The sequence below is a fragment of the Abrus precatorius genome, unplaced genomic scaffold (assembly GCF_003935025.1).
Source record: "Abrus precatorius isolate BTA unplaced genomic scaffold, Abrus_2018 Scaffold7, whole genome shotgun sequence".
Classification (NCBI taxonomy): Eukaryota; Viridiplantae; Streptophyta; class Magnoliopsida; order Fabales; family Fabaceae; genus Abrus; species Abrus precatorius.
In genome coordinates this window covers 28616144-28640835 of record NW_020874417.1, presented here as the reverse complement: position 1 = coordinate 28640835, position 24692 = coordinate 28616144, and the positions used below count along the sequence as shown (strand labels likewise).

Sequence of the window (24692 nt, the reverse complement as noted above, 5' to 3'; positions counted from 1 at the left end):
AATGCTAAAATTAAGTCATTTATCTTAAAATTAAGCCTTTTATTATATTTTCTATTTATATTTAAATATTTTTATTTTTTATTTTTTGTTATTACAAGGGGCTAGATGCCTAACAAAACAAGAAACCTAAAGTCTAACACTTCTGGAGCCAGAAGCATCTAAATAGAGGAAAGGAAAAAGAGGGAAATGAGGGTCATTAATACAAACATAAGAATCACAACTCTCAACTTCATACTTAGCAAGTCAATCAGCACATTGATTAGCTTTCCTACGAACAAAATTAAATTTAACAAATTGAATTTTTTCCAATAAAAATTTGATATAAGAAAGCAGGGAAAAGAAAGGATGATAGGTAGATGGAACATTCAAAACACGTTGAAGAACATATTTAGAGTCCCCTTCAATCCATATGCATTACATTTGCTTTTGTATGACCAGATGCAGACCCTAATAAAAGGCCCATAACTCTGCAACTAAGGGAGGACAACAGTGGGTATTACCATGGAAACCAGCAATAAAACTTTCCCAATCATCCCTAATAAGACCGTCATACCCAGCAATCCGTTTATTAGGCTGGACTGATCCATCCACATTAAGTTTAAGATGTCCATATCTGGGAGGGTTCCATTTAACTTGAGTTTGCTTGACCACTAAACCAAAGATAGAGTGAAAAGAATGATTAAATCAACAATTAAAGAAGTTAAATTCATGCATAATCCTTCCAACTAATTGGTAAGAAGAAGTAGAGGTATTCTGAAAAATAATGAAATTTCTATTATTCCAAATGAATTAGATAATAAAGAAAAATAGTCTATTTCACATAGAGAACTTGTTATGATGATTGCTGAACAGATTATATTTCATCCAATTATCAACATTACAACTAAAAAGAACAGACCAGTTATTAGAAAATATGAAATGGTTCCAAACATCTTATGCATAAAAACAATCACAAAAAATATGAATTATAGATTCACAACTAGTCTCACACTTAAGACAAATGAAAATATCAGTCATACTCTTATTCTATCTCTCTAAGTTAGTTAACAATCTACTATGTTCGACTTTCCACAGCAATAAATTGATTTTGGGATAACCTTTATCTTTTCACATCAGTTTGAAAATACAACTGCCCTAATTTTATTTATCTGTATAAATTAGTAAATATTATATTTTTATAATTATTAAATAAAAGACTTAATTTAAACATTTAAAATTAAATATAAGCTATTAAAACTAAACAAACTAAAATCCCACCCGAATAAGAAGGTACAATTAAACCTAAATATAAAAGTTTAATTTGCAAAGTATATAAAGTTGATACATTTGCCCTTATGTAATTGAATTGTGGCTAATAATTATGGAGTTTTGATGTAATTAATGGCATAGTGACAAGTGTAAGAAATTAAAATATTATAAACAGAGTGGGAGAGGAAAAGGTGAATTTTGTGTTGAATCTTCTGCCATGGCGTTCAGATCTGCGGCAAAGCTATTTCCTTCTTCTCAATCTCTTCTCTCGAACTCAGCATCAGGTAATTTCTCTCCTACCATAAACCAATTATCTTCTTTGTGATTCTCTGTCACTATTATGGGGTTTTGGTCGTTGAAATCAACACATCATTCTCAAATGCCCATATTCCAATGTTTGTTGCGGGGGAATGTCTTAAAGGCGCAAACTTTTTGTTTTGCCTCAACAACTTGGCTTGACACATGCTTCCCAATTGGGTAGCGTTAACCCTTTGCTTGTGTGTGTGGATTTTATTTTATTTTGTTAAAATGTGTTTTCAGTTCAGATACAAGTGATTCTTATCCAATTAAACTCACGCTATTTTCACTACCAAGCATCAGGTTTTGAATTCTAAATATCACTAACTTTATAGGAAATTTCTAAGATTTCTATTGACTTTAGTGCCATCTATTTCCTGGATCATCCGTTACCTACACCTTTATCATGCTTGTCATGTTGTCATTTGAGATTTACATAAACTTTTGACGAGTCGTTTATTACAATGTTCAATAAACTTTTGGCCTATGGAAGACAATTTTCATCAGTTTACAAACCCTGTGATAAATGACAACAATTTTATGTTTTGACAGTGAGCAGAGGATTTCATTCCACTGGCTTGAAAAGGATGGGAGGTGGACATGGCCATGATGAACCTTATTATATTCATGCCAAACACATGTACAACTTGGACAGGATGAAACACCAGAAATTGAAGATGTCCCTTGCTGTGTTCACTGCCTTCAGCATTGGTGTTGCAGTTCCTGTCTATGCAGTCATTTTCCAGCAAAAGAAGACAGCTTCTGCTTAGTTCATCATCTGATGCTTTTGCAACGGTAGGGAGCAATTGGGGGATCCTTGACTAGCTGATTCATTCTCTAGGTCATTACTTTGTTGCTTTAAAATTGGTTTATGTTTAAGCTTTTAAATGGATTTTGCATATATCTCTGATGAAATAATCAGTTTTGCTGTTGCTTTCTGTGCTGCTCTAAGTGGCAATGCTTGGAAATCATCATGTCTTATCATTTGAGTCTTCAAAATTTGAGTTTGATGTTGATTTTAAAGATTGATTATCTGCCATACTACTCCAATGTTTAATCAAGAATAGGACAATTTAGGAGAACACAATCAACTCACCATTTAGCTGATTGGACTAGTATATTGATCAAGTTAGGTGTCATGACCCATGAGTGCTAAAACAATCAGATCCTACGTAGACTGAATCATTGTGTGGCTTGTACAATAACACGTGAAGAGTGCTTCGGCGTAATGTTGTACCACTCTCATTACTCACAAGGAAACGTGGGTTTTTTAAAATTATTTTTTAAATCCAAATAAATATTATGATTAAAAAATATCTATACATGAATGTAAACATTTTTAAACACCATTTTTCAGATGTCCTTAGCGAAGGTGATTTCTGAATGTGTATCAGGTGAAAAGTAAGAGCACCCCTACTAGGCAGAGTAAATACGTATTCAAATCTTGGGCATAACATTTTCATGAGGGGACAATATGGTAAGGTTGTTACACATAAATAATAAGAATGTGCCTGTCATTTAATTGTGTTCAACAATCATGTACAACGAATGCTGTATATGAGTCTTTCAAACCTAGAAAAACTGTTCCTTTTTCCCTTCCAATTAAATAATGTATTCAAAACATGAAGTAATATCCGTTTCTGTTATGGTAGTCCTCAGATGCTCAAATATTCAGCATCCCATAGACAGTGGCCATAAGAGCAATATAAACTAACTGAAGCGCATCCCTTGCACAGTTCACAGCTCCCTTTGAAAAATGAGTGTTTTTCTTTGATGATCGAGAGTGTGTAAGTGTAGAAGTCGTTTGATCTGATCCAGCCACAGCCTTAGGTGCCAAAGCTGGTGCTAGTGATTTGTCATCACCTTCTACATGCACATGAAGCTTAATCCCTCCAAGGCAATACAACTTGTTTCCAGATATAAAATACCTGTCCCCAGCTCTCGTCAATGGCACTGTTGTGTTCCCATTCCCATAAGTTGCCAAAACATTGGTTGTGTTGCATGTGTAGAAGTTTTCTTTTGTTACCTCTTCTACACTTTGGCCTGATGAATATTGAAAAACTAAAAAAAAAAAAAATTCTCAACTGTTGTTAACAATAACAATGAAATTATGCATATCCCAGACAAATAAAATTTTTGTTTAGATTATAAATTCAATACATAAAACTTGGGCAAGTCCATAATCTACTAGATCTTTGAAGTTTCAATTTCTATTTAATACTTACCAAGAGCATCTCCAACTTTGAACTTCTTATCTGCTATCCATGTATCAAGATTGGTGCTAATGTCCCAGCCAGAGTTATCTCCAACAATGTAATTAGTTGCTGAGCATCTGATAATTGCGAAAGAACAAAGAAGAAAATAAACTAGAAGCACCTTTTCCATGTTGGTTAACTGCGGTGGGAACTAACAAGTTGGGCCATCATTTAGTCCATCTTATATACTTGAAGTTTACCCTTATTGGATAACCTACCAGCCAAAAAGAATAAATTAAATAGAAAAAAAAAATTTAATAAAAGGAAAAAGTAAAATAATAGTTGCTGCTTCAACATTGGAATACTCTGAGAAGGGGTTATGTTAGCTGGGCAGGGGTTAAACGACATTGAACTGCCATTAAGCCTTTCGATTTGACTTTAAAATTATTCAAGATGTACATTCTTTTTCTTCAATCCTACTATGAAGCTAAGTCCTCATACAAACTGATTATGTATTTACTTAATCAATTTTGTAATAATCATAAATGTATTCACGAAAGTAATGTTTAATTTTTTATTAATTGATAATTTTAAGGTTTTCAAAATTTATAAAACACTAAAATCTTTTCTAATCCTAAACCAAAAACCTACAATCTAATTATGGTTTTCAATTTGTGGAAGTTGTCTTGCTGGCTTTTATCTTCTGAGAAAGGTAACATTTTTCTACTAATTATTGGTGCAACGATTGCACGAATTTGAGATCAAGTCATTTCTTTCGCATGCAAGCAACAATGACTTTCGGACTTGATAGGAATCTTGGGAGAAAGCAAATAATGGTTAAGCTTTGACCATGGCATAATTTTAGCGAACTCAAGTTTTCTCCGTTACATGATAAAATCTACACGAATGTTAACAAGTATTTTCAAGATAATAATTAGTTAAGAAAATATTTTTTAAAAAAATAATGAAAAAATTAAAACTGTGTATCATTTCAGGCTGATTTGCATTAGGCGAATATTTTTCGAGTTTTAAGTTGGGAATTAATAATTTACGTGAGCCTAATTCAGCCCTTTATAAATTAAACGACCTCATCAATTAGCTTACTTTTTTCTTTTTATTTTGAAAAATACTTCACTTGTGTATCAATGACTCACTTATATGGACAAAGACAAGTAAAATTCTTACTTTTTTTATCATATTCTATTATTAGTGTACCCTTTCATTATGCCTTCATTTTTTTTATATTTAACATATTTACAATATAAAGGAGCTCGTCACAAACATTTTCTATCTTCAGAATTGCTTCTTCTTTTTTAATATACTATCGAAATAAATATAAACAATTTAGTCCAAATAACTAAGGGTGCAAACAAGTATAAAAGTTATATTAAAAAAAGTAGTAAAAAAATTGAGCCAAGCAATTTAAAAGTTGGTTTTGACCAGATTGTGAGTTTTGATGAACTGAAAAAATTTTATTTTAAAAACCAATTATATGTATAATCAATTATTATGATGATTGATTGTATGAAATAAATTGTGTCTAAATATGTTAGATGAAAACACTTCAACTCGTACCTACTGTAGTTTTGTGGTAAAACAATAAGATATCTCTTAACAAAGATTTGAAAATATTGATAATACAGACAAATATATATGGAAAGATCTTATACTATACGTCTAACAGGCTCTTTCAAATAAAAGCCAAAGTGCTTAAACTGATATTATGTCATCCGAATATTTACATTGTTAGATGAATATATATAATCTATACATTATATTAAACCTGTCTAATTTTATTGTGAAACAGGGAGATTGTGCTTTGTTTGGAAATTGTTGCTCTTATTTCTAGTGCAAATGCAAGGGTTGATAGCTCTAGTTTTATATTACATCTCTATCATACATGACCTAAAAAACAATGCAGAAAAATTAAATAAATAAAAAGGATGATAGAAGTCCCACATCGTGTGGGTTAAAATGGAAGGGACCCTCTTTGGCTTATAAAAGGAGGCATAAGGGTCCCTTAACAATCATTCCAAAATCTTCTTTCCCTCTCATCTTTGTATTACACTGAGATCTTGTACTCGGTAGTAATAGTCTCCTATTTTGAGGAGTAAATTTAAGAATGAGGAGTAGTGTAATTTTTTTTTCTTCTGTGATAATTTTATATTGTCTTTATTGGCTCTTATTTTTCATCTCTTATTTAAGTTGTGTGTTATTATACTGGTACTCTGGTCTTAACAGTGGTATCAGAGCCACTAGGTTGTTTATATTATTCCGCTGTAGTGTACATTGGTATAGTGCTAGAGAAAATTCTTAGTATGCTCTGTGGTTGCAGTATTGTCTGATCTGCCACATCAGAAAAGAATTATTCTTGTTACTGGGTATACAATTTTGGTAGTGTAAAAGTGCATATATAGTGTGTACTTATTCACAGTCTACCATTATTATTGTTCCAGTAGGTAATACTATTTACAGTGAAAGTTACATAAGTCGGTATAATTAAGAGAGAAATTATGGCAGCAAAATATGAGATAGAGAAATTTCATGGGAGTAATTTCTCCTTGTGGAAATTGAAGATAAGAGCAATTTTGAGGAAAGACAATTGTCTTGATGCAATTGAAGGCAGACCCGCAGATATTTCAGAAGAAAAATGGAGAGAAATGGATAACAATGTTGTTGCCAATTTGCACTTAGCATTGGCAGATTCAGTGTTATCCAGTGTTGCAGAGAAGAAGACTGCAAAGGAGATTTGGGACACACTGATCAAGTTGTACGAGGTCAAGTCACTTCACACCAGAATATTCTTGAAGAGGAAACTCTACACTCTTCGAATGAGTGAGTCCACATCAGTAACGGACCACATCAACAATCTGAATACGCTGTTTGCTCAGCTTACAGCCGCAGATTTCAACATAGTAAAAAATGAACGTGCGGAGCTTCTACTCCAGAGTTTACCAGATTCATATGATCAACTCATCATCAATATAACAAACAACAACATTATCGGTCGTCTATCCTTTGATGATGTTGTTGGAGCAGTTCTTGAAGAAGAATCCAGATGAAAGAATAAAGAAGATAGACTTGAAAATTCTAAACAGGCAGAAGCATTGACGATGATGAGAGGAAGATCAATGGAACGTGGTTCTAGTGGGAGCCAGAATCATGGTAGATCAAAATCTCAGAGAAGGAAGAACCTCAAATGCTACAACTATGGCAAGAGAGGGCACGAGAAGATTCAGTGTTATCCAGTGTTGCAGAGAAGAAGACTGCAAAGGAGATTTGGGACACACTGATCAAGTTGTACGAGGTCAAGTCACTTCACACCAGAATATTCTTGAAGAGGAAACTCTACACTCTTCGAATGAGTGAGTCCACATCAGTAACGGACCACATCAACAATCTGAATACGCTGTTTGCTCAGCTTACAGCCGCAGATTTCAACATAGTAAAAAATGAACGTGCGGAGCTTCTACTCCAGAGTTTACCAGATTCATATGATCAACTCATCATCAATATAACAAACAACAACATTATCGGTCGTCTATCCTTTGATGATGTTGTTGGAGCAGTTCTTGAAGAAGAATCCAGATGAAAGAATAAAGAAGATAGACTTGAAAATTCTAAACAGGCAGAAGCATTGACGATGATGAGAGGAAGATCAATGGAACGTGGTTCTAGTGGGAGCCAGAATCATGGTAGATCAAAATCTCAGAGAAGGAAGAACCTCAAATGCTACAACTATGGCAAGAGAGGGCACGAGAAGAAAGATTGTTGGAACAAGAAGAGTGGAGGAGGGAAGAATATTAAAGCATCAACCTCTCAAGGTTGTGTTGCAAGTACCTCAGATGATGGTGAAATCTTATATAGTGAAGCAATAAAATCTAGAGGTGGAAGACAACTTCATGAATGTTGGATATTGGATTCAAGTGCAACCTGGCACATGACTCCATGTCGAGACTGGTTTTACAATTATGAACCTATCTCGGGAGGATCCGTATTCATGGGAAATGATCATGCCCTAGAAATTGCTGGAATTGGTACTGTCAAATTGAAAATGCATGATGGTACTGTTCGAACAATTCAAGGGGTACGACATGTGAAGGGCTTGAAAAAGAATTTATTGTCCGTTGGGCAATTAGATGACCTCAATTGCAAGATCCACATTGAAAGTGGAATTTTGAAAGTGGTTAAAGGCAATTTGGTGGTGATGAAAGCAGAAAAGATCACAACCAATTTATACATGCTTTTGGGAGATACGTTGAAAGAAGCAGATGCATCAGTTGCAATTAGTCAAGAAGAAGAAACAATGATGTGGCATCGTAGACTTGGTCATATGTCAGAACGAGGCCTGAAAATTCTAGCAGAACGTAATCTCTTTCCCGACTCAAAATGATAACCTTACCATTTTGTGAGCACTGTGTGACAAGTAAGCAGCATAGATTGAAGTTTGGCAACGTGACTACAAGAAGCAGACACATACTGGACTTGATTCATTCTGATGTATGGGAATCACCGGAAGTATCTATTGGAGGAGCAAAATATTTTGTATCATTCATTGATGATCACTCAAAGAGATTATGGGTGTACCCAATCAAGAAGAAGTCAGATGTGTTTCCAGTGTTCAAGGAATTCAAAGCACTAGTAGAACTTGAAACTGGGAAAAGAATTAAGTGCTTAAGGACAGACAATGGAGGAGAATATGTAGATGGTGATTTTCTAGCATTTTGCAAGCAATAGGGTATTTCAAGGCAATTCATAGTGCCTTATACACCTCAGCAGAATGGTGTAGCAGAGCGGATGAACAGAACTCTTTTAGAAAGAACAAGAGCTATGCTAAGAACAGCAGGAGTGGCTAAATCTTTCTGGGCAGAAGTAGTGAAAACTGCCTGTTATGTAATAAACCGATCACCATCAACAACAATTGGTTTAAAGACACCAATGGAGATATGGAATGGAAAGCCACCTAATTATTCTTCATTACATGTGTTTGGATGTCCTGTGTACGTGATGTACAATTCCCAAGAAAGAACAAAACTGGATCCAAAATCCAGGAAATGTATATTATTGGATTATGCTGACAATGTTAAGGGGTATCGCTTGTGGGATCGCACTGCCTGCAAGGTTGTTGTTAGCAGAGATGTAATCTTTGCAGAAAATGAACTACAAAAGGAGCAGAAAGATGACAGTACTACCAAAGACACTACTTCAGTAGTGATAGAAAGGAAGGCTAAAGAAGATGATAACTCTGAAGCAGAACAAGAGCACGGAGAACAAGAACCAAATGATACCAATGATGGAGAAACTCAACAAACAAGACGTGAGATAAGGAGACCATCCTGGCACTCAGACTATGTGATGGCAAGCCACGATGCATATTGTCTTCTAACAAATGAAGGAGAACCATCAACCTTTCAAGAGGCTGTGAGCAGTTCAGATGCTTCTCTGTAGATGGCAGCAATGCAGGAAGAAATGGAAGCCTTATATAGAAACAAGACATGGAAACTTGTAACACTTCCAGAAGGTCGAAAAGCCATTAGAAACAAATGGGTTTATAAGATCAAACGTGATGGCAATGATCAAGTGGAGCGATATCGTGCAAGACTGGTGATTAAAGGATTTGCTCAGAAAGAAGGCATTGATTTCAATGAAATATTTTCTCCAGTGGTTAGACTTACCACTATCAGAATAGTGTTGGCTATGTGTGCTACGTTTGACTTACATCTTGAACAATTAGATGTAAAGACTGCTTTTCTTCATGGTGAACTTGAAGAGAAAATATATATGCTCCAACCAGAAGGTTTTGAAGAACAAGGAAAGAAAGACTTGGTTTGCAGGTTGACCAAATCTCTGTACGGTTTAAAACAGGCGCCAAGGTGTTGGTACAAGAGATTTGATTCCTTCATTGTTAGCTTCAGATACAATAGACTGAGTTCAGACCATTGTACGTATTACAAGAGGTTTGGTGATAATGATTTCATCATTTTGTTGTTGTATGTGGATGACATGCTGGTGGTAGGCCCCAGCAAAGATCGAATCCAAGAATTGAAGGCACAATTAGCTAGGGAGTTTGATATGAAGGACTTGGGATCAGCAAACAAGATCTTAGGAATGCAAATTTATCGAGACAGAAAAGATAGAAAGATTTGGCTTTCTCAGAAGAATTATTTACTGAAAGTCTTGCGACGCTTCAACATGCAAGATTGTAAGCCAATCTCTACCCCACTTCCTGTCAGTTATAAATTATCCTCAAGTATGTGTCCTAGCAATGAAGCAGAGAGGATGGAAATGTCTCGAGTACCGTATGCATCAGCAGTGGGAAGCCTTATGTATGTCATGATTTGTACTAGACCACAAACAGTGGGAGTAGTCAGTAGGTACATGGCAGATCCTGGTAGAGAGCATTAGAATGTTGTAAAGAGGATTCTTAGATACATAAAAGGAACCTCTAATGTTGCATTATGTTTTGAAGGATCAGAATTTATTATGAAAGGCTATGTTGATTCAGATTTTGCAGGAGATCTGGATAAAAGGAAATCTACTACTGGTTATGTGTTTACACTTGCTGGAGGGGCAGTAAGCTGGTTATCTAAGTTGCAGACTGTTGTGGCTTTGTCTACTACAGAAGCTGAATACATGGCAGCTACTGAGGCATGCAAGGAAGCAATCTGGATTCAAAGGCTATTGGAGGAACTTGGGCACAAACAGCAGACTACTACTGTGTATTGTGACAGTCAAAGTGCTTTGCATATTGCAAAGAATCCAGCCTTTCATTACAGAACAAAGCACATAGGTATACAATACCACTTTGTTCGTGAAGTAGTAGAGGAAGGTAGAGTGGATATGCAAAAGATTCACACCAAAGACAACATAGCAGAGATAATGACAAAGCCAGTGAATAATGACAAGTTTACATGGTGTCGATCCTTGTATGGCCTATTAAGAATATAAGCAACATATAATTATAATGTGTGAAGATATGATTAACTTAATCATAATCTTCAAGTGGGAGAATGATAGAAGTCCCACATCGTGTGGGTTAAAATGGAAGGGACCCTCTTTGGCTTATAAAAGGAGGCATAAGGGTCCCTTAACAATCATTCCAAAATCTTCTTTCCTTCTCATCTTTATATTACACTGAGATCTTGTACTCGGTAGTAATAGTCTCCTATTTTGAGGAGTAAATTTAAGAGTGAGGAGTAGTGTAATTTTTTTTTTCTTCTGTGATAATTTTATGTTGTCTTTATTGGCTCTTATTTTTCATCTCTTATTTAAGTTGTGTGTTATTATACTGGTACTCTGGTCTTAACAAAGGACTCAAATAAAACAATGTTAAATAAATAAAAGTGACTCATGTTAAACAATGTCTTGGAATAGAAATATAAATCAAGACTATTTTGTGCATTTTTTATAGCATGTTTGGCTTTACGTTAGGAGGTGAATCCAGGTTTACTTCAATGCTACAGGTTGTAGCTTCTTAGATCCACGTTTACAAGCTGGTCAAGGAATTTAAAATCCTAAATTGCAACCTGCATGATCCACGTTGTGGCCCTTCAATTATCGTCCAGCACCTAGTGATTCCAAAATCTGGTTTTGCATATTATAGAACCTAGAAAATGCACTACTACTACTGCTACCAACTCCACAATCAACATTAAAGTTGGTAGTGGGTGAACCAACTTTGAGGAAACACTCGGTCTCTTCTTTGGACACATTATTTGCTCCTCCTAATGAATGTTTTTCCATGACCCTTATTCCCTCCAACTCCATTGCCACTTCTTTCATGCTTGGTCTTTCTTGCCCCTTTAGCCTAAGACACCTCTTTGCTAGATTAGCAACTTCTATTATATACACAACATTTGCATCACTCACAATGTCACTGTCTAGTATTTGATCCAAGCGATCCTCATCAATTGAAGAAACAAAATACATAGACAAGTTTCTTTGAACCTCAGGCCTGAGAAATGAAAGTGCCTTCTTACTTGTCAACACTTCTGCAAGCACAACGCCAAAGCTATAAACATCACTCTTCTCAGTTAGTTGACTTGTTTGGAAGTATTCAGGATCAAGGTAGCCCAATGTTCCTTGCACCAAAGTGGTTAACTGAGTTTGATCAAGAGGAACAAGCTTTGAAGCTCCAAAGTCAGAAACCTTGGCTGTGAGATTTTCATCTAGAAGAATATTTGCAGTTTTAACATCCCTATGAATGATTGGCGTGGAAACAGCTGAATGCAAGTATGCAAGTGCTTCGGCGGTTTCTGCTACAATTCTTAAACGTGTTGTCCATGAAAGTTTGTTATTGTAACATGCTTGACCCTCAATGTGTAAATGGTCAAAAAGGGTCCCATTAGTGATGAACTCATAAACAAGTAGGGGAAACTGTGTCTCTAAACAACAACCTACGAGTTTGACAACATTCCTGTGGTTGATTTGGGAAAGCACAACAACTTCGTTTATGAATTGTTCGATCTCACTTTGGTTAGAAACCATGGACTTCTTAATGGCAACAACTCTGCCATCTGATAATGTACCTTTGTATACTGTTCCATGGCCCCCTTTGCCTATGATTCTGTCCTCATCATAGTTGTTGGTCGCTTTCTTCAGCTCCTCAACAGTGAAGATTGTGGCTCTTTCAGATGAGCCATGATGTGAATCAATCTGTTGTTGTAATAATAAACCACCATTTTTTTGGAAATAGCTTTCTCTCATTTTGATGAGCTTTCTTTCACGGATTTGAGGGCATATGTTTATGCATCCCACGACTACTGCCAATAGAGTTAAGCTCAAACCTGCATATAAAAGTTACAAGGTTTTTTTTTTTTTTAACTCAGGAATTTCACTTCCCACGAAGTGGATCCAACATTTGTAAATATATAGCTGAAGGTTTTCATAAGTTATATTTACTATAATGTTCATGTAGAAGCTTTTACATCATCACATTCGTAATCGATTATTCATATTATTAGTTTTTTTTTTAATGCCACTTTTAAAAGAAGATTTTATGTTATCTTTTTAATTGTGTCTTTATCTTTGTTTAATTATTGAATACTTAACAAACTTATCGTAAATTAAAAATAATAACAAATGTCATATTCGAAAGTTAAAATAATTTCAATAAAAACAAATAAAGATATGAATTATTTCTTTAATCTATGTGTTATTTTCATAAGTGAATAGATTAAAAAAAGCAATATATTATTAAAACAGTCGAATATTTTATTATTTCAGTCTTCAATAATCAAGATTACATCTAGAGAGAAAAGAGTAATTATCATTCTATTCAGCTTTATCCTGTTCTAAATACTTAAGCATTGAAAAACTTAATGAACTTTTAATAATTTTTATAATATTTACATATAAGAAATAGTAACATTTGTTGAGCCAATTTCAATTATAATTTCTGAGATTACGTAAGCATTGATAACTTTGGTTCTTAACTTTGTAAAAAAATTAATTTAGTCGTTAATATATAATATTCCATTTACTTCAACTTCTGGTTTTATAGTTTTATATATAAAATACTATTGACCTTAACCCTTATCCTCATTGAAAAATATAATTAACATGAAATAAGGATAAACATGGCATACTTATACTTACTCAGTCCAATTATTAGTATGAGATTTCCTATGGATTTGTCGTTTATATGTCGGCAACCTTCTCCATCTCTCAATCCATCTCCTTTCTGTCCCTTCGGGCATGAACACTTAAAACTGCCAGGAAAGTTTTGGCATTTTTTGCTGCTGATGCATGGGTTAGGCTTCATATTGCATTCATTGATATCTGAAGGAAACATAATGCAGCCATTATTTTAATGTAGTTTCAACATGACTATTCTTTAGTTGCAGGAAAGAAAAAGATAGAATTTCATTTGGTTTTATCCAATTTTATCAAGAAACAATAAAAATAGGATTGCTTTATATTACCCTTTTACCTAAAGACATTTCCCAGATTAATTAATATTTTAAATACATTAGTTGAGAAATAAAAAATATCACTAAAAAATGTCATTAATTAGACGCTTACCATAATTTTTAATACGTTTTCAATACATCTCTAATTAAAAAAATTATATTAATTTACTTATTAACCAATGCTCCAGCTAAGACTATTGTCTATGCTACAAGAGCTTATAAAATGAGTGGAGAGAGTAAAAACATATGGAGACTAATATTTTTACTTCACTGATAATTATAAAAATGATTATTTTATTTTATTTATTGGTTTCAAAAATTATAAAAAAATATATGAAATAAGTAATTTTTTTAAAATAATATTTTTATTTTATTTTTACTATTAAACGAGCCTAAACAGTGTAACAAACTATAATAACGTGATATTTTATAATTATTGATAAAAATAAAAATATCTCGACTAGATTGCTTTATAGAATTAAGTTAATATGGTGATATGTAAAAAAGTGAGATAAAAAACTATAAATGATATGCAATAACAATTTATTACATTGAAAATTATATTGACACATCAATGTTTATTCAACATAGTAGTGTTAACAATACTCTTTCAGACATGTCCTTAAACATTCTCTTTATGAATAATCAGTTTAAAGAAAAATTAATTAATTATAAAAAGTATATTAAAGAGTGAGTTTTAAATTTTTTTTATTTAACAAAAATCATATTAGTCAGAGTTTTACAAATTATCTCCTTGAAATAGGTTCTAATCTTTTAAGAGGATAATAATTTTAGGTTAAAATAAAACATATGAAGTAAGTAAAATACATATCAGACAAATAGAATTTTACCTTGGCACCCACCATGGACGTAAGGGTTTCCCTGGAAACCATTGTTGCATTTGCAACGATAACCAATCCCGTTTGTTGAAATGAGGCAAACACTGTTCTTATCTTTGCACGCATAGCTACCAATATTTTGGGCCTCTTCGCACGTTTGATTTCCCACTGCCCAATCAAGCACAACGGGCATGCTCTTAGTCTCCAAATTCTCAAGATTTGTCGTTTTGAAGTTGTAATACCCTTCCCCAACACAAAACGCATAGTTACAAGGATAGGAGTCACGTACTGGGGAGTGGTTGTTCATACTCCAAGTTTGCATTTCAAAACCATAGACTCCATTGGGAACACTAATTTGGCAACATCCAGTGCCACCACATGATCCATTGTTCTTCATGATTTCATCAAGTGTGCTACATATGGCTACACATCCCAGTGTTGTGGCACGGTTTTTATTTTTATCATAGCCCATGAATATTCCAACAGTGTCACAACCCAGTGCTGTGAATTTGTTCTTACTTGGTGAGATTGAAAACCGAGTCAAATTGAGACCTTTCTCCTCTATAGAACTTTGATGATTGCCTTTGGCACCATCGCAATCATGGACTACAGGACTTGAAACTAGAAGTTCTCCGTCGTCTAGTGATATGTTGAGCACCATTATATTGTCAGGTCCCAATCGAGGAATGGGTGTGGTGGAGCTATGGTTGCAAGTGATGAGAAAAGTTTCGTCCATGTAACAACCCTTGCTTGTCCCAAATGGGTAAGGAATGTTAAGGTTGCCACAGTTTTGAGGACAGTGTAGCATGGGTTGAGATGCTACTTTTGATGCTACTAAGATCATAAGATATAGCTTATGGAGCTTCAGATTTATGTGCATAGCCATGGAAAAGTTTTAATTTGGCTTCCTATGTTGTTCAGAAATATGAAAAGGGACAGAAAATACAGAACAACAAAGCTTAGTTTGAAATTAGAAAAGAAGGAATTTTGATTGTTTACCCCAAATGAAGCTGAACAGTGTCTCTTGATGATTCCTCTGCTCAAAATGCCAGAAAATTAGAGCCCCCAAACAGTGGAATTGGTATATCTTTTGGTTCATTTTGGGTTCAAGAAAAGTCGTTACTTGTCATGTTGCAGATCAAATATCTATTCTGGAAATGCATTTTTCAGCGAATTTATTTCAGCGAATTTATCAACCACAACCTCATTGCAGATTTCCAGCCAAGCATCTACCCAATCATATTTTTAATCTTTATGTTATATATATACAAAGAAATGTAAAACTTTAAAAAATAAAATAAAACAGTTAAAACGAGGTCATAATTTTAAAAATAATACGAGCATAAATATATCACATAAAAGTTTCAGTAAAACAATTTTTACACTATACTAGAAATCTTAATTGTATGAATTAAATTGTGCATAATAAAGAAAAAGAAACATATTACCGGCAATTTATAAATTTGATTTTAAATATTTATAAACAATAAAAGAAAAGTTGTTAAAAATATTTATTATATTTTTTAAAAGGAGTTGTTTTTAAATATTTAAACTTTTAGAAAAATTATTAATAAAACCGTAAAAAAAATAAATTGCTGAACCTGTCTTTATCATGTACTACATTTAGTTATGTGCAGTAAGCATCAGTACTTGACATAATTTTGAAAATAATAAAGGAAAATACCATTCAGAACAAGGCATCTATTGTAATAAATTCTTAGTCTTTGTTACAACGATGGGTATTAAAACTTAATTGTACGTGCTGATTTGATATATTACACTGATAATCGATGAATTAATTTATTTGAATAATTTAAAATTTTAATGGGATTAATTAAATTTTGATTAAATTATAAAGTTAAAAAATAATTAAAAATCTATTTAAAACTTTTACTTATTTTATTTATTTATTTTTAAATAAATAAAGACTCATATATAACATTTATCTATAATTTATTAGTGTATAACTATTTTTTATATTTTTCTTATAAAATATATGACATAGTTATTTTATACTAATAAAAAATTTTACTCAACTTAAATTTTTTAGTAATGTATTATTTAATATATTTTATTGTTATTATAACTCTAATTTAATCAATGTATTACGTTGTTAATTTAATGACGAGTTTTAAAAGTATTATTATGATAAATTTTATACAAAAATTATTTATTGGTATTTTTATCTTAATTAGAAGAAATGAATATATTTTTCAAATATTTTAAGTGTTATAATTTTTTTATATTTTTATTTATTGTTTATTCATATAAGTGAAAATATTTATTTTTTTAGTGTATATTACAATAATTTAATTGTTTTTTATCATAAATATTTTTAAATATAAGTATATTTATAGTATAGAATTATTTTTAATTAATTCCAATAAATTAAATATTTATTTTTATAAATAAAATCAAAGAGATAAGATCAAATACACTTCCAACGAGTCACCTCATAAGTCAACCTTGGATAACGTTTAGATGGGACACAGAGAGAGAGACTTAACCAGAAAAGTGGCAGCATTAAGAGTATATCTGATTTAGATTACGTATATTTAAATCGTCATTTTATTTCTTAAAATGATAAATATTATTTATTTTATCTCCTATTTTATAAAAATAATTTAATTTAAATTTTAGAAAATATTATAATTTTCATCTATTTTAATTTATAATATTAATGAAATATTGAAATGCGTAATTTTTATAAAATTACAATATTTATGAATTAAAACAGTTAGCTTTTACTTTTATTTTAAAATTTTGTATTTTTAAAAAATTTGTGAAGCATATAAATTATTTTAATAAACTAATTTTTAAAATTGTACTTTTACTAAAAATTGTTATAAACTTATTAACATATTTTAGTAAAATATTAAACAAATGACAGTATTATTAAAGAATTAAAATCAATTGTATTTTTCTCTCTCTTATTATAAAAATATTTAATTTTCAAAAAATAAATATAAATATAAATTTATATTTCAACTCATTTAATTGCAGATAAACTTCTATGTAATTTTTCTTTCACTGTGATTGTTTACATTAGGCGATTGACATTTAGTTTTGGAATTTTTTTGTCTTTACCTTAGAAGATGAAATATAGTTTCAAAAAAATCTTAAATCATAATAAATGTATTTTAAAAATTATTTTACCATTTAAAGTATAAAATTATATTGTAAATGTTGAAAAATAGTTAATAAAGATTTAAAGCTATAAAAAAATATAAAAAGATAATATTGAGAAACATACATTTATGATTGTTCATTTTTCTTAATTCTTAAAGAGATTTAGTTATATTAAGAAGATAAAATATAATTTAAACATTTTTTAAAAATTAATAAAATTTATTCAAATTATTTTTTTATTTTAAAATAATAAAATTTTTAAGACAAGTTAAAATGCAAAATTATAAATAAATTTTTTTATAATAAAAATGGTTTAATTTGTTTAAAATAGAAGTATTGATATCAAATTTATTTAGGTAAGTGTTATACATATAAGATGATAATAAATAAAATTATAATTTTTTTAAAATGTAATAAATAAAACGTGTGTGTGTATATATACATATATACATATATAAATTATTTGCGTCGTTTAAATTATTTAACCTACCTTTAACTTTAAATTTATTTATTTAGTTAAATAAGAAAAATAAATGAGTATTTAATAAAATAAATTAAAATAATTCAACTCGTTTATACTTTCACAAAAACAGTAGGTTCATGGACTTGTTAAGACCTTCTTCTTCTTTTTTTTATCAAAATTTACTAATACTTATGAATGATGTAAGATTTATTTGTTGTTTATTAAGGCTCATTCACAGGTTTACTGGTCATAATATATTTTAATTAATAATTAAAAATATATTAAAAAGTATATTACTAATTTATATTTTACAAAGAAATAAAAAGTATCAAATAGCAAAAAAAAAAAAGAATCAATAAAAAACACAATAGAAAAAATATTAAATTTTATTAATAAATAATATTTTTTAAATTAAAATATAAAATAAATATGTGTAATAACTTTATCAGAGAGTACCGGTACAATTTTAAAAATGATATACGTGAAAATAGATTCATGTAATACTAATATGCAACATGAATAGAAAAATATCAATTCTCTTTTGTATTATTGTAAATTATAAGAAATAAAACATTTTATTTAATTAAATTTTATTTCTAGTTTAATTTACTGTAAAAACAATCTTGTTATATCTGAATTAAAGATAAAAAGAAGCCTATGAATTCATGTCCAATCAATTTTCTGGGGTTCAATTTCATGTAAAAATATAACTATATACACATTTCACAATATTTAATAGTTGAACATTAATATATGTGGCCACAAACTAAAACAGTTTTGTACATTTCGTGACGATTAACTTGGATAATCTCCCAATGCATACCTAAAAAATGTATGTTTTCTTTAAACAGAGCTTAAGAAATAATTCAATTAAATAAAGAATATTAAATTTAAGTTGAATTTAAACAAATCTCTCAATAAATACTTTGATGAATTAAAAAACAAATAATAAAACATTTTACGTATATTTCTTTATTTTGTAATTGATATTTTGAAAACTTAAACAATATAAGTTATTTTAAATTTATAAAAAATATTTATTTTGTATATTAACTTTCTACCTTTGAAACCGGACTTTGACCAACTTCAGCCCTTCCACATATTTAGATTTTCAGCAGCAAATTCTTTTGTGGATATGTCTTCTGAGCTCACAATGGGTAAGAAACCCATTTGAGTGCCATCGCTATCACTTTCAAATTCTCCTTCAATACTCAATCCTTGAATTCTTGCTCCAATAGGATCTCCTATAAATCCAGCATCTATTCAAAAGAAAATGTCAATTAATTCAAAATTGAAATCATATCAACGAAGAACTAGAATTTGAAACTCATAAAACAAATTTGAGTGGATGTTGTTCTGTATGATTCACCTGGATTTGAAAAGAGCCAGAGAATGAATGCACAAACAATCAGCACCAAAGGGATAACATGCACTGCATTCTCAGCGTACTTAACACGCGTCCTCTCCCTCTTAGCCAACTCTGCAATGGGGTCATATGTGGGCAAATTGTTGCCATCAAACATAGAATGAGATGATCTACGCCCTGATCCTGAAGATGAAGAACTCGTCGCATGCTTGAAGTAATCATCAGAGAACCTGTTCAAGCTTGCAGATCTGTACATCTTAATTACTTTCTTGATTCTCTTTTTTCTTGCTGAGAGAATTTATGTGATATTTGTTTTTGTTTTTTTTTTAAATGATCATAAATGGTTGTTCATCAAAACAAGAGCTCTGTAAAAATTAACTCCAAAGAGTAAGCAAAATGGGGAAAGTCTCTGCGAGAATGAAGGCGCTTTCGTTGAGTTCGCTATCATTTTCTCTTACCAATTCAATCACTGAATTTGTCAAAAGCAATAATTAATTACAATAAGATCAAGTTTCGCAGTTTTTCTTTGTCCGGTGATAGATAACTTACTTTTTCAAAGATATTTTTAATTATTAGTCAAAGTTTATTAAAAGTTATAAAAATTACACAACTTTTATTTTTTTATTTATAAGTCAATATCTTTTATTTTTATAATTTGTAATAAATTTTTATCTAATATTTTAAATATTTTAAAACATATTGTTAGTATAATGACTAATTTCTTTTGAAATATTTTTTTATTTAAGTTTTTTTTAACTCTTATTTTCTTTTGAGTTTCGAGAGGATCCCCGGTTAAAGATTCACATCTACACGTTGAAAGTTCAGAATGATCAATCTGTGACTAACTGTTAGAATTAATAGGTCTTCAAAAAATATTTTAATAACATTAATTTTCAGAGTTAATTTTAATTATTTAAAAGTCATATTTTTATTAAAAATGTTTATTATGTTTTTATATAATATGGTTATTACTTTTTTATTTTATTAATGTGTGTAAAAGATCATAAAAATAAAAATAAAGTTGAAAATGTAACATGTAATATTATTAATATATTTAATTCTATAATATTTTATTATTTTTAACATAAAATTGTTATATAAAAATACTTTTAATATTATTACTTTTAAATATTTAAAATCAACAACGAAAACTAATATTAACATTTGGAAGCATAATTTTTATTCCTTTTAAGGCGATATTTGGTATTCCATTTGTTAATTCGAAATTCAATTTTGGGATCCGGTGTCCATTATGAGTTATCAAAATGCAAACCCCATAAAAGTTTCTATGCATTCGAATCAAAACCTTTTGATCATATAATAAAAAAGGTTCAAGTAGTGCAACTGCTGAAATGCTCCAATCCCAAATAATGTTTGAGGAGAGGATGATCATAAGGTGGCGGAGGAGATCATCAGCGAGAAAAGAGGGCAAGAGATATTTCACTGTAATGATTCTCTGCTACTCACTTTTCAATTGCTTTCAATTTTATTCCTCTGCATATGATTTGATTTCCCTTTTGTGTTTCTTTGTTTTTATCTCTGTGTTGTCTAACTTTAGGTGTTAGAAGAAGCCAATAGAAAGAAACTCTGCTGCAACAACTTTGATTAATCTGTTTGGATAGCAGATAAACGAGCTTATTTTAACGTTTTCTTTTCAATTTACAGACACATTTAATAGGGTTTCTCTAGAAAAAAGTAAAAATCAATTCCACAGAAAGGAGGTTTCCAACGTGTATACAAACAAGTCGTTACTTTTTCTTCATTTTTCCTGCAAATTAAAGGTGAAAAACAATTCAAACTAAATAGCAACTAATGCTGATTCTAAATTGTTAGACTTTTATTTTTATATGTGGTTTAAGGTAGTAAATATCTTAATAAGTAAAATAATTAAATTATCATTATTATTTATTGTTCTTATTTCTTAAAAAAAGCTGACTCACACGGTAATAGAAATTCATTACATTTATTGTTTATTTGGAACAGAAATAAAATAAAAAGCTATAATTCGTTAAAATCTCAAAATATTATTTGATTTTTTTTACTAAAATTACTTAATTTGAAAAATAATTGAAAAGCTGTTCCTTTGGCCACATACCTTAAGAGAGGATTTTGAAAACAAAATCTCACAAATAATAGCAATTGAAAGCTAATAAAACAGTTATAGTGATCAGCAATGGCATAGTGACCAAATAATAGCCAACTGATACAACCATTTTAGTAATAGAATAAAACAGTTAATTAAAAAGCTTTAAAAGCCAAATATTCAATGTACTCAATGCATTCGTAATCTCAACAGTAAATGTATATCGTCATCATTATTGTTATTCTAAATGAGAATTAAAATTAAATGACACTTAAATGTTATTATCTCAACAATAAGTATGTGAAAAACCCATCATCTTAATTTTTTTTTTCTAAAAGGCATTTTTGAATAAAGTTTATTTTATAGGCCAATCAACTCACTTATCATGTAGGAAAAAATGGTCTTGCTTATGACTTTGGCCTAATGTAATGTTTTCAATTGATTCAGTTTTTCTCATTACGAAATTTCATTTGGTGTAGAGAAGAAAAAATATCTAAAGGCTACCGCGAAAATTGGTTCATTGCTATATGATTGCCCAAAACTGCAATTCCATAATACGATATTTTCTATGGTTTTTCTATTCTCCATTTTGATCCTAACAAAAACTTTACTGCTACAGCGAACGAGATGTTATGGAGCAGAAGGGGGAAGTAGAAGTTCATTGATAAAGTGAAGGGTAAAGTACTTATTTTTACTTTGCATTCATATATGATGGTTACTTTTTAAGTTTTATAACCCAATATCTTTAATTATAAGTAAAGTTTTTTTTCTATTAAATCATGTATTTTTTTTATAATTTTTTAAATTTAAATATGTTATTAGTTTATGTAAATATAATTTATTTTATGATAAATCTTTATATAATTTTTTATTAAGATTTAATTCCTACAATGAGAGAATAAGGTTGAGGGTTGGAGAAGGAGAAAGAAGAGATGTACGAAGAAGAAAAAAAAATTAAAAGAACTTTTATATAATTATATAAAATATGTTTAAAGATTTATTTGTAATTATATAATTTTAAATAAAAAATAAAAATAATAAATGACATGACATGTCATATAATGACACATATAATTGTTGAGCTCAGATTACATTTAATAGAAGAGAGTTAAAGGTTTGAAGTAAATCTTTTTATTTTTTATTTTTTAGGGACTAAATTTTAATAAAAAATTTACAAAGACTTATTATAAAATATTCAACATTTATAGGGATCAAAAATATAATTAAACCCTAAATCTTTTGTAACCATCATCATTCTATAACTTTTCATTCTAATCTATAATTTATATTTATATTACTATTATTTTGCACACACCATGTTTATGTCATTTTTCTCCCTCACTCTTCCTTCTCGTTAACACCCTACTCAACACATTACATCAAGTGTAACTTTCTATAACAATTAATAGCTCAAATCAAATCCTTTTAAAGAGAAGCAATAAATAAGATTTAGAAATTTTTTGGCAAATATTTAAATATATTTAAAATTTTATTATAAATATTAATTTTAAATAATAAAATATTAAAAATTAAATGACATAAGAATATTGAGCTAATTCTCTCAACTTAACACTTAACAGAAGAGAAATTAACTACATAAACTAAATTATAATTTCTTAACATTTAAAAGACTAAATCCTAAAAAAAACTAATTATATATTTAAACATTTTTTTATTATAATGTTATGTGACATTTTTTAATATTATGTTTTTATTTATAGGTGACTTGTTCTTTTATATTTTTATGAAATAAAAATATATAGTTAATGATTACTATTATTATATATATTAAATAGAGAAAATAAAAATATACATTATTATAATACTCATATGACAAAAGAAATATTTATTTTAATAATATTCTACTATAAATATATATTTTATTAATTAAACATTGATATTATTATAATTAATATTTTATTATTTTAATTATATTTCATTGAAATTTCATTTTTTGTTTTTTAGTTATTCAATAGGACTAAAGGCCCAAAACAACAACACTTAATCAATAGCTCTAGGATATGACATGCTACTATAATCTAGACTTAAAAAAGGAATAAGGAAAAGAGGAATTACTTTAAACTCAAAATAAGAAGATAAAAGATCAAGTTTTAGTTTAATTAAAGAATGAGCATATTAATTTGCCCCTCTCTCTCTCTCTAGACATACAAAATTCTAACAAATCTAATCCAATAGATCTTAACATGTCTCTAATTCTACAAATTAGGAAATTGTGCTACACATTAACAACTTTTTTGAAATTTTATTTATATGTTAATTGATATTGTGCATTCCACCTGTTTTAGTTTTTCCAAATATTTTTATAACTATTTTATATTTTTTAGAAACAAAACTATAAAAAAATTAAAAAACATAAAACGTTTATTATATTTGTTAAATAAATAAATAAAAATATGTATTAATATAATACTTAAAATCATAAAAAATTATTTATTTTGATAATATTTTATCTAAATAGAATGTATAAATAAAATAAAATAGAATAAAGTAAAATAATTTAAAATTAAAGCCACCTAATTTTGTTGACATGAGACTAAAATTATATTAAAATAATAACACTTATGGATTGGACTTTATTAAAGTTTTATTGTATAAACTAAACTGGTGAAAAGTAGGTAAAATAGGAAAAAAAACTGTTTACGTGATTCGTAGTAAAGGAAATAAATAGTTTCCATTCAGATACAGAGTTAAAACCAATACTAACCTTTTTGAAGTGCCCTTCATTGGATATATGCTTTCATTTGAATGGTAAGTGAAAAAGGAAATGTTTATTTAAAGAGATTAGCTAATATATATTTACTTGTTTTTTTAAAACAAGTATTTATTTTAATACAATATATGAATATATTTTAGCACTTATAATTACTGACTTTCATTTATTGTTTTTTTCTTAAATATATTGAAGGTATAAGTTGCTAAATTTTTTCTTATAAAAATTAGGTGTATTAAATCATTTATCTAATATATGTCTTTTTGTCTAAATAAATTAATAACTTCTAATTTTATTTTTCTAATTGTGATTTCTAACCTTATAAAATATTTCAATTAATGCTTGTTGATAATGGAATGTTTCAAGTGATCAATATGTTATTTTTATTAATTTATTTTGAGAGATAATAAATAATATATTTTTATTTATT

General features: G+C 29.6%; 4 protein-coding genes across 6 annotated transcripts; 1 reads left to right on the top strand and 3 right to left on the bottom strand.

Annotated features, from left to right (window-relative positions):
• Positions 1–1438: 1438 nt before the first annotated feature.
• Positions 1439–3014, top strand: LOC113873036. The gene is made up of 3 exons (XM_027510990.1): positions 1439–1532; positions 2098–2386; positions 2940–3014. Exons 1-2 carry the CDS (start codon positions 1466–1468, stop codon positions 2313–2315), a joined length of 285 nt encoding a protein of 94 aa, XP_027366791.1. The 5' UTR covers positions 1439–1465; the 3' UTR covers positions 2316–2386; positions 2940–3014.
• Positions 3015–3181: 167 nt separating this feature from the next.
• On the bottom strand, positions 3182–3930 carry LOC113873035 (stellacyanin-like). Its single transcript, XM_027510989.1, has 2 exons — positions 3771–3930; positions 3182–3606 (listed from the first exon to the last, which is right to left on the bottom strand). Exons 1-2 carry the CDS (start codon positions 3928–3930, stop codon positions 3209–3211), a joined length of 558 nt encoding a protein of 185 aa, XP_027366790.1. The 3' UTR covers positions 3182–3208.
• A 7133-nt stretch (positions 3931–11063) lies between these two features.
• On the bottom strand, positions 11064–19867 carry LOC113872067 (wall-associated receptor kinase 2-like). 3 transcript variants are annotated; one of them, XM_027509296.1, is made up of 5 exons: positions 19452–19867; positions 19144–19341; positions 14503–15641; positions 13338–13520; positions 11106–12526 (listed from the first exon to the last, which is right to left on the bottom strand). In XM_027509296.1, exons 3-5 carry the CDS (start codon positions 15374–15376, stop codon positions 11295–11297), a joined length of 2289 nt encoding a protein of 762 aa, XP_027365097.1. In that variant the 5' UTR covers positions 15377–15641; positions 19144–19341; positions 19452–19867; the 3' UTR covers positions 11106–11294. The 3 variants fall into 3 exon arrangements, with proteins under 3 accessions (XP_027365098.1, XP_027365097.1, XP_027365095.1); XM_027509297.1 differs by lacking the exons at positions 19144–19341; positions 19452–19867 and having other exon boundaries at positions 11064–12526; positions 14515–15414; XM_027509294.1 differs by lacking the exons at positions 19144–19341; positions 19452–19867 and having other exon boundaries at positions 14503–15725.
• LOC113871728 lies at positions 19169–19704 on the bottom strand. Its single transcript, XM_027508828.1, has 2 exons — positions 19452–19704; positions 19169–19341 (listed from the first exon to the last, which is right to left on the bottom strand). Exons 1-2 carry the CDS (start codon positions 19702–19704, stop codon positions 19169–19171), a joined length of 426 nt encoding a protein of 141 aa, XP_027364629.1.
• Positions 19868–24692: the final 4825 nt, after the last annotated feature.

What these genes read in the sequence shown, in the direction of transcription:
- LOC113872067 (XM_027509296.1), bottom strand. Translation starts at nt 15,376, where the DNA reads ATGGCTATGCACATAAATCTGAAGCTCCATAAGCTATATCTTATGATC. An exon ending in CGTCCATGGTGGGTGCCAAG is followed by an intron (nt 13,521 to 14,502) that starts GTAAAATTCTAT and finishes TGTTTCCTTCAG; the next exon opens with ATATCAATGAATGCAATATG. An exon ending in CATACTAATAATTGGACTGA is followed by an intron (nt 12,527 to 13,337) that starts GTAAGTATAAGT and finishes TTTTATATGCAG; the next exon opens with GTTTGAGCTTAACTCTATTG.
- LOC113873036 (XM_027510990.1), top strand. Translation starts at nt 1,466, where the DNA reads ATGGCGTTCAGATCTGCGGCAAAGCTATTTCCTTCTTCTCAATCTCTT. An exon ending in TCTCTCGAACTCAGCATCAG is followed by an intron (nt 1,533 to 2,097) that starts GTAATTTCTCTC and finishes ATGTTTTGACAG; the next exon opens with TGAGCAGAGGATTTCATTCC.
- LOC113873035 (XM_027510989.1), bottom strand. Translation starts at nt 3,930, where the DNA reads ATGGAAAAGGTGCTTCTAGTTTATTTTCTTCTTTGTTCTTTCGCAATT. An exon ending in CAAAGTTGGAGATGCTCTTG is followed by an intron (nt 3,607 to 3,770) that starts GTAAGTATTAAA and finishes TTTTTTTTTTAG; the next exon opens with TTTTTCAATATTCATCAGGC.
- LOC113871728 (XM_027508828.1), bottom strand. Translation starts at nt 19,704, where the DNA reads ATGTACAGATCTGCAAGCTTGAACAGGTTCTCTGATGATTACTTCAAG. An exon ending in CTGGCTCTTTTCAAATCCAG is followed by an intron (nt 19,342 to 19,451) that starts GTGAATCATACA and finishes TCTTTTGAATAG; the next exon opens with ATGCTGGATTTATAGGAGAT.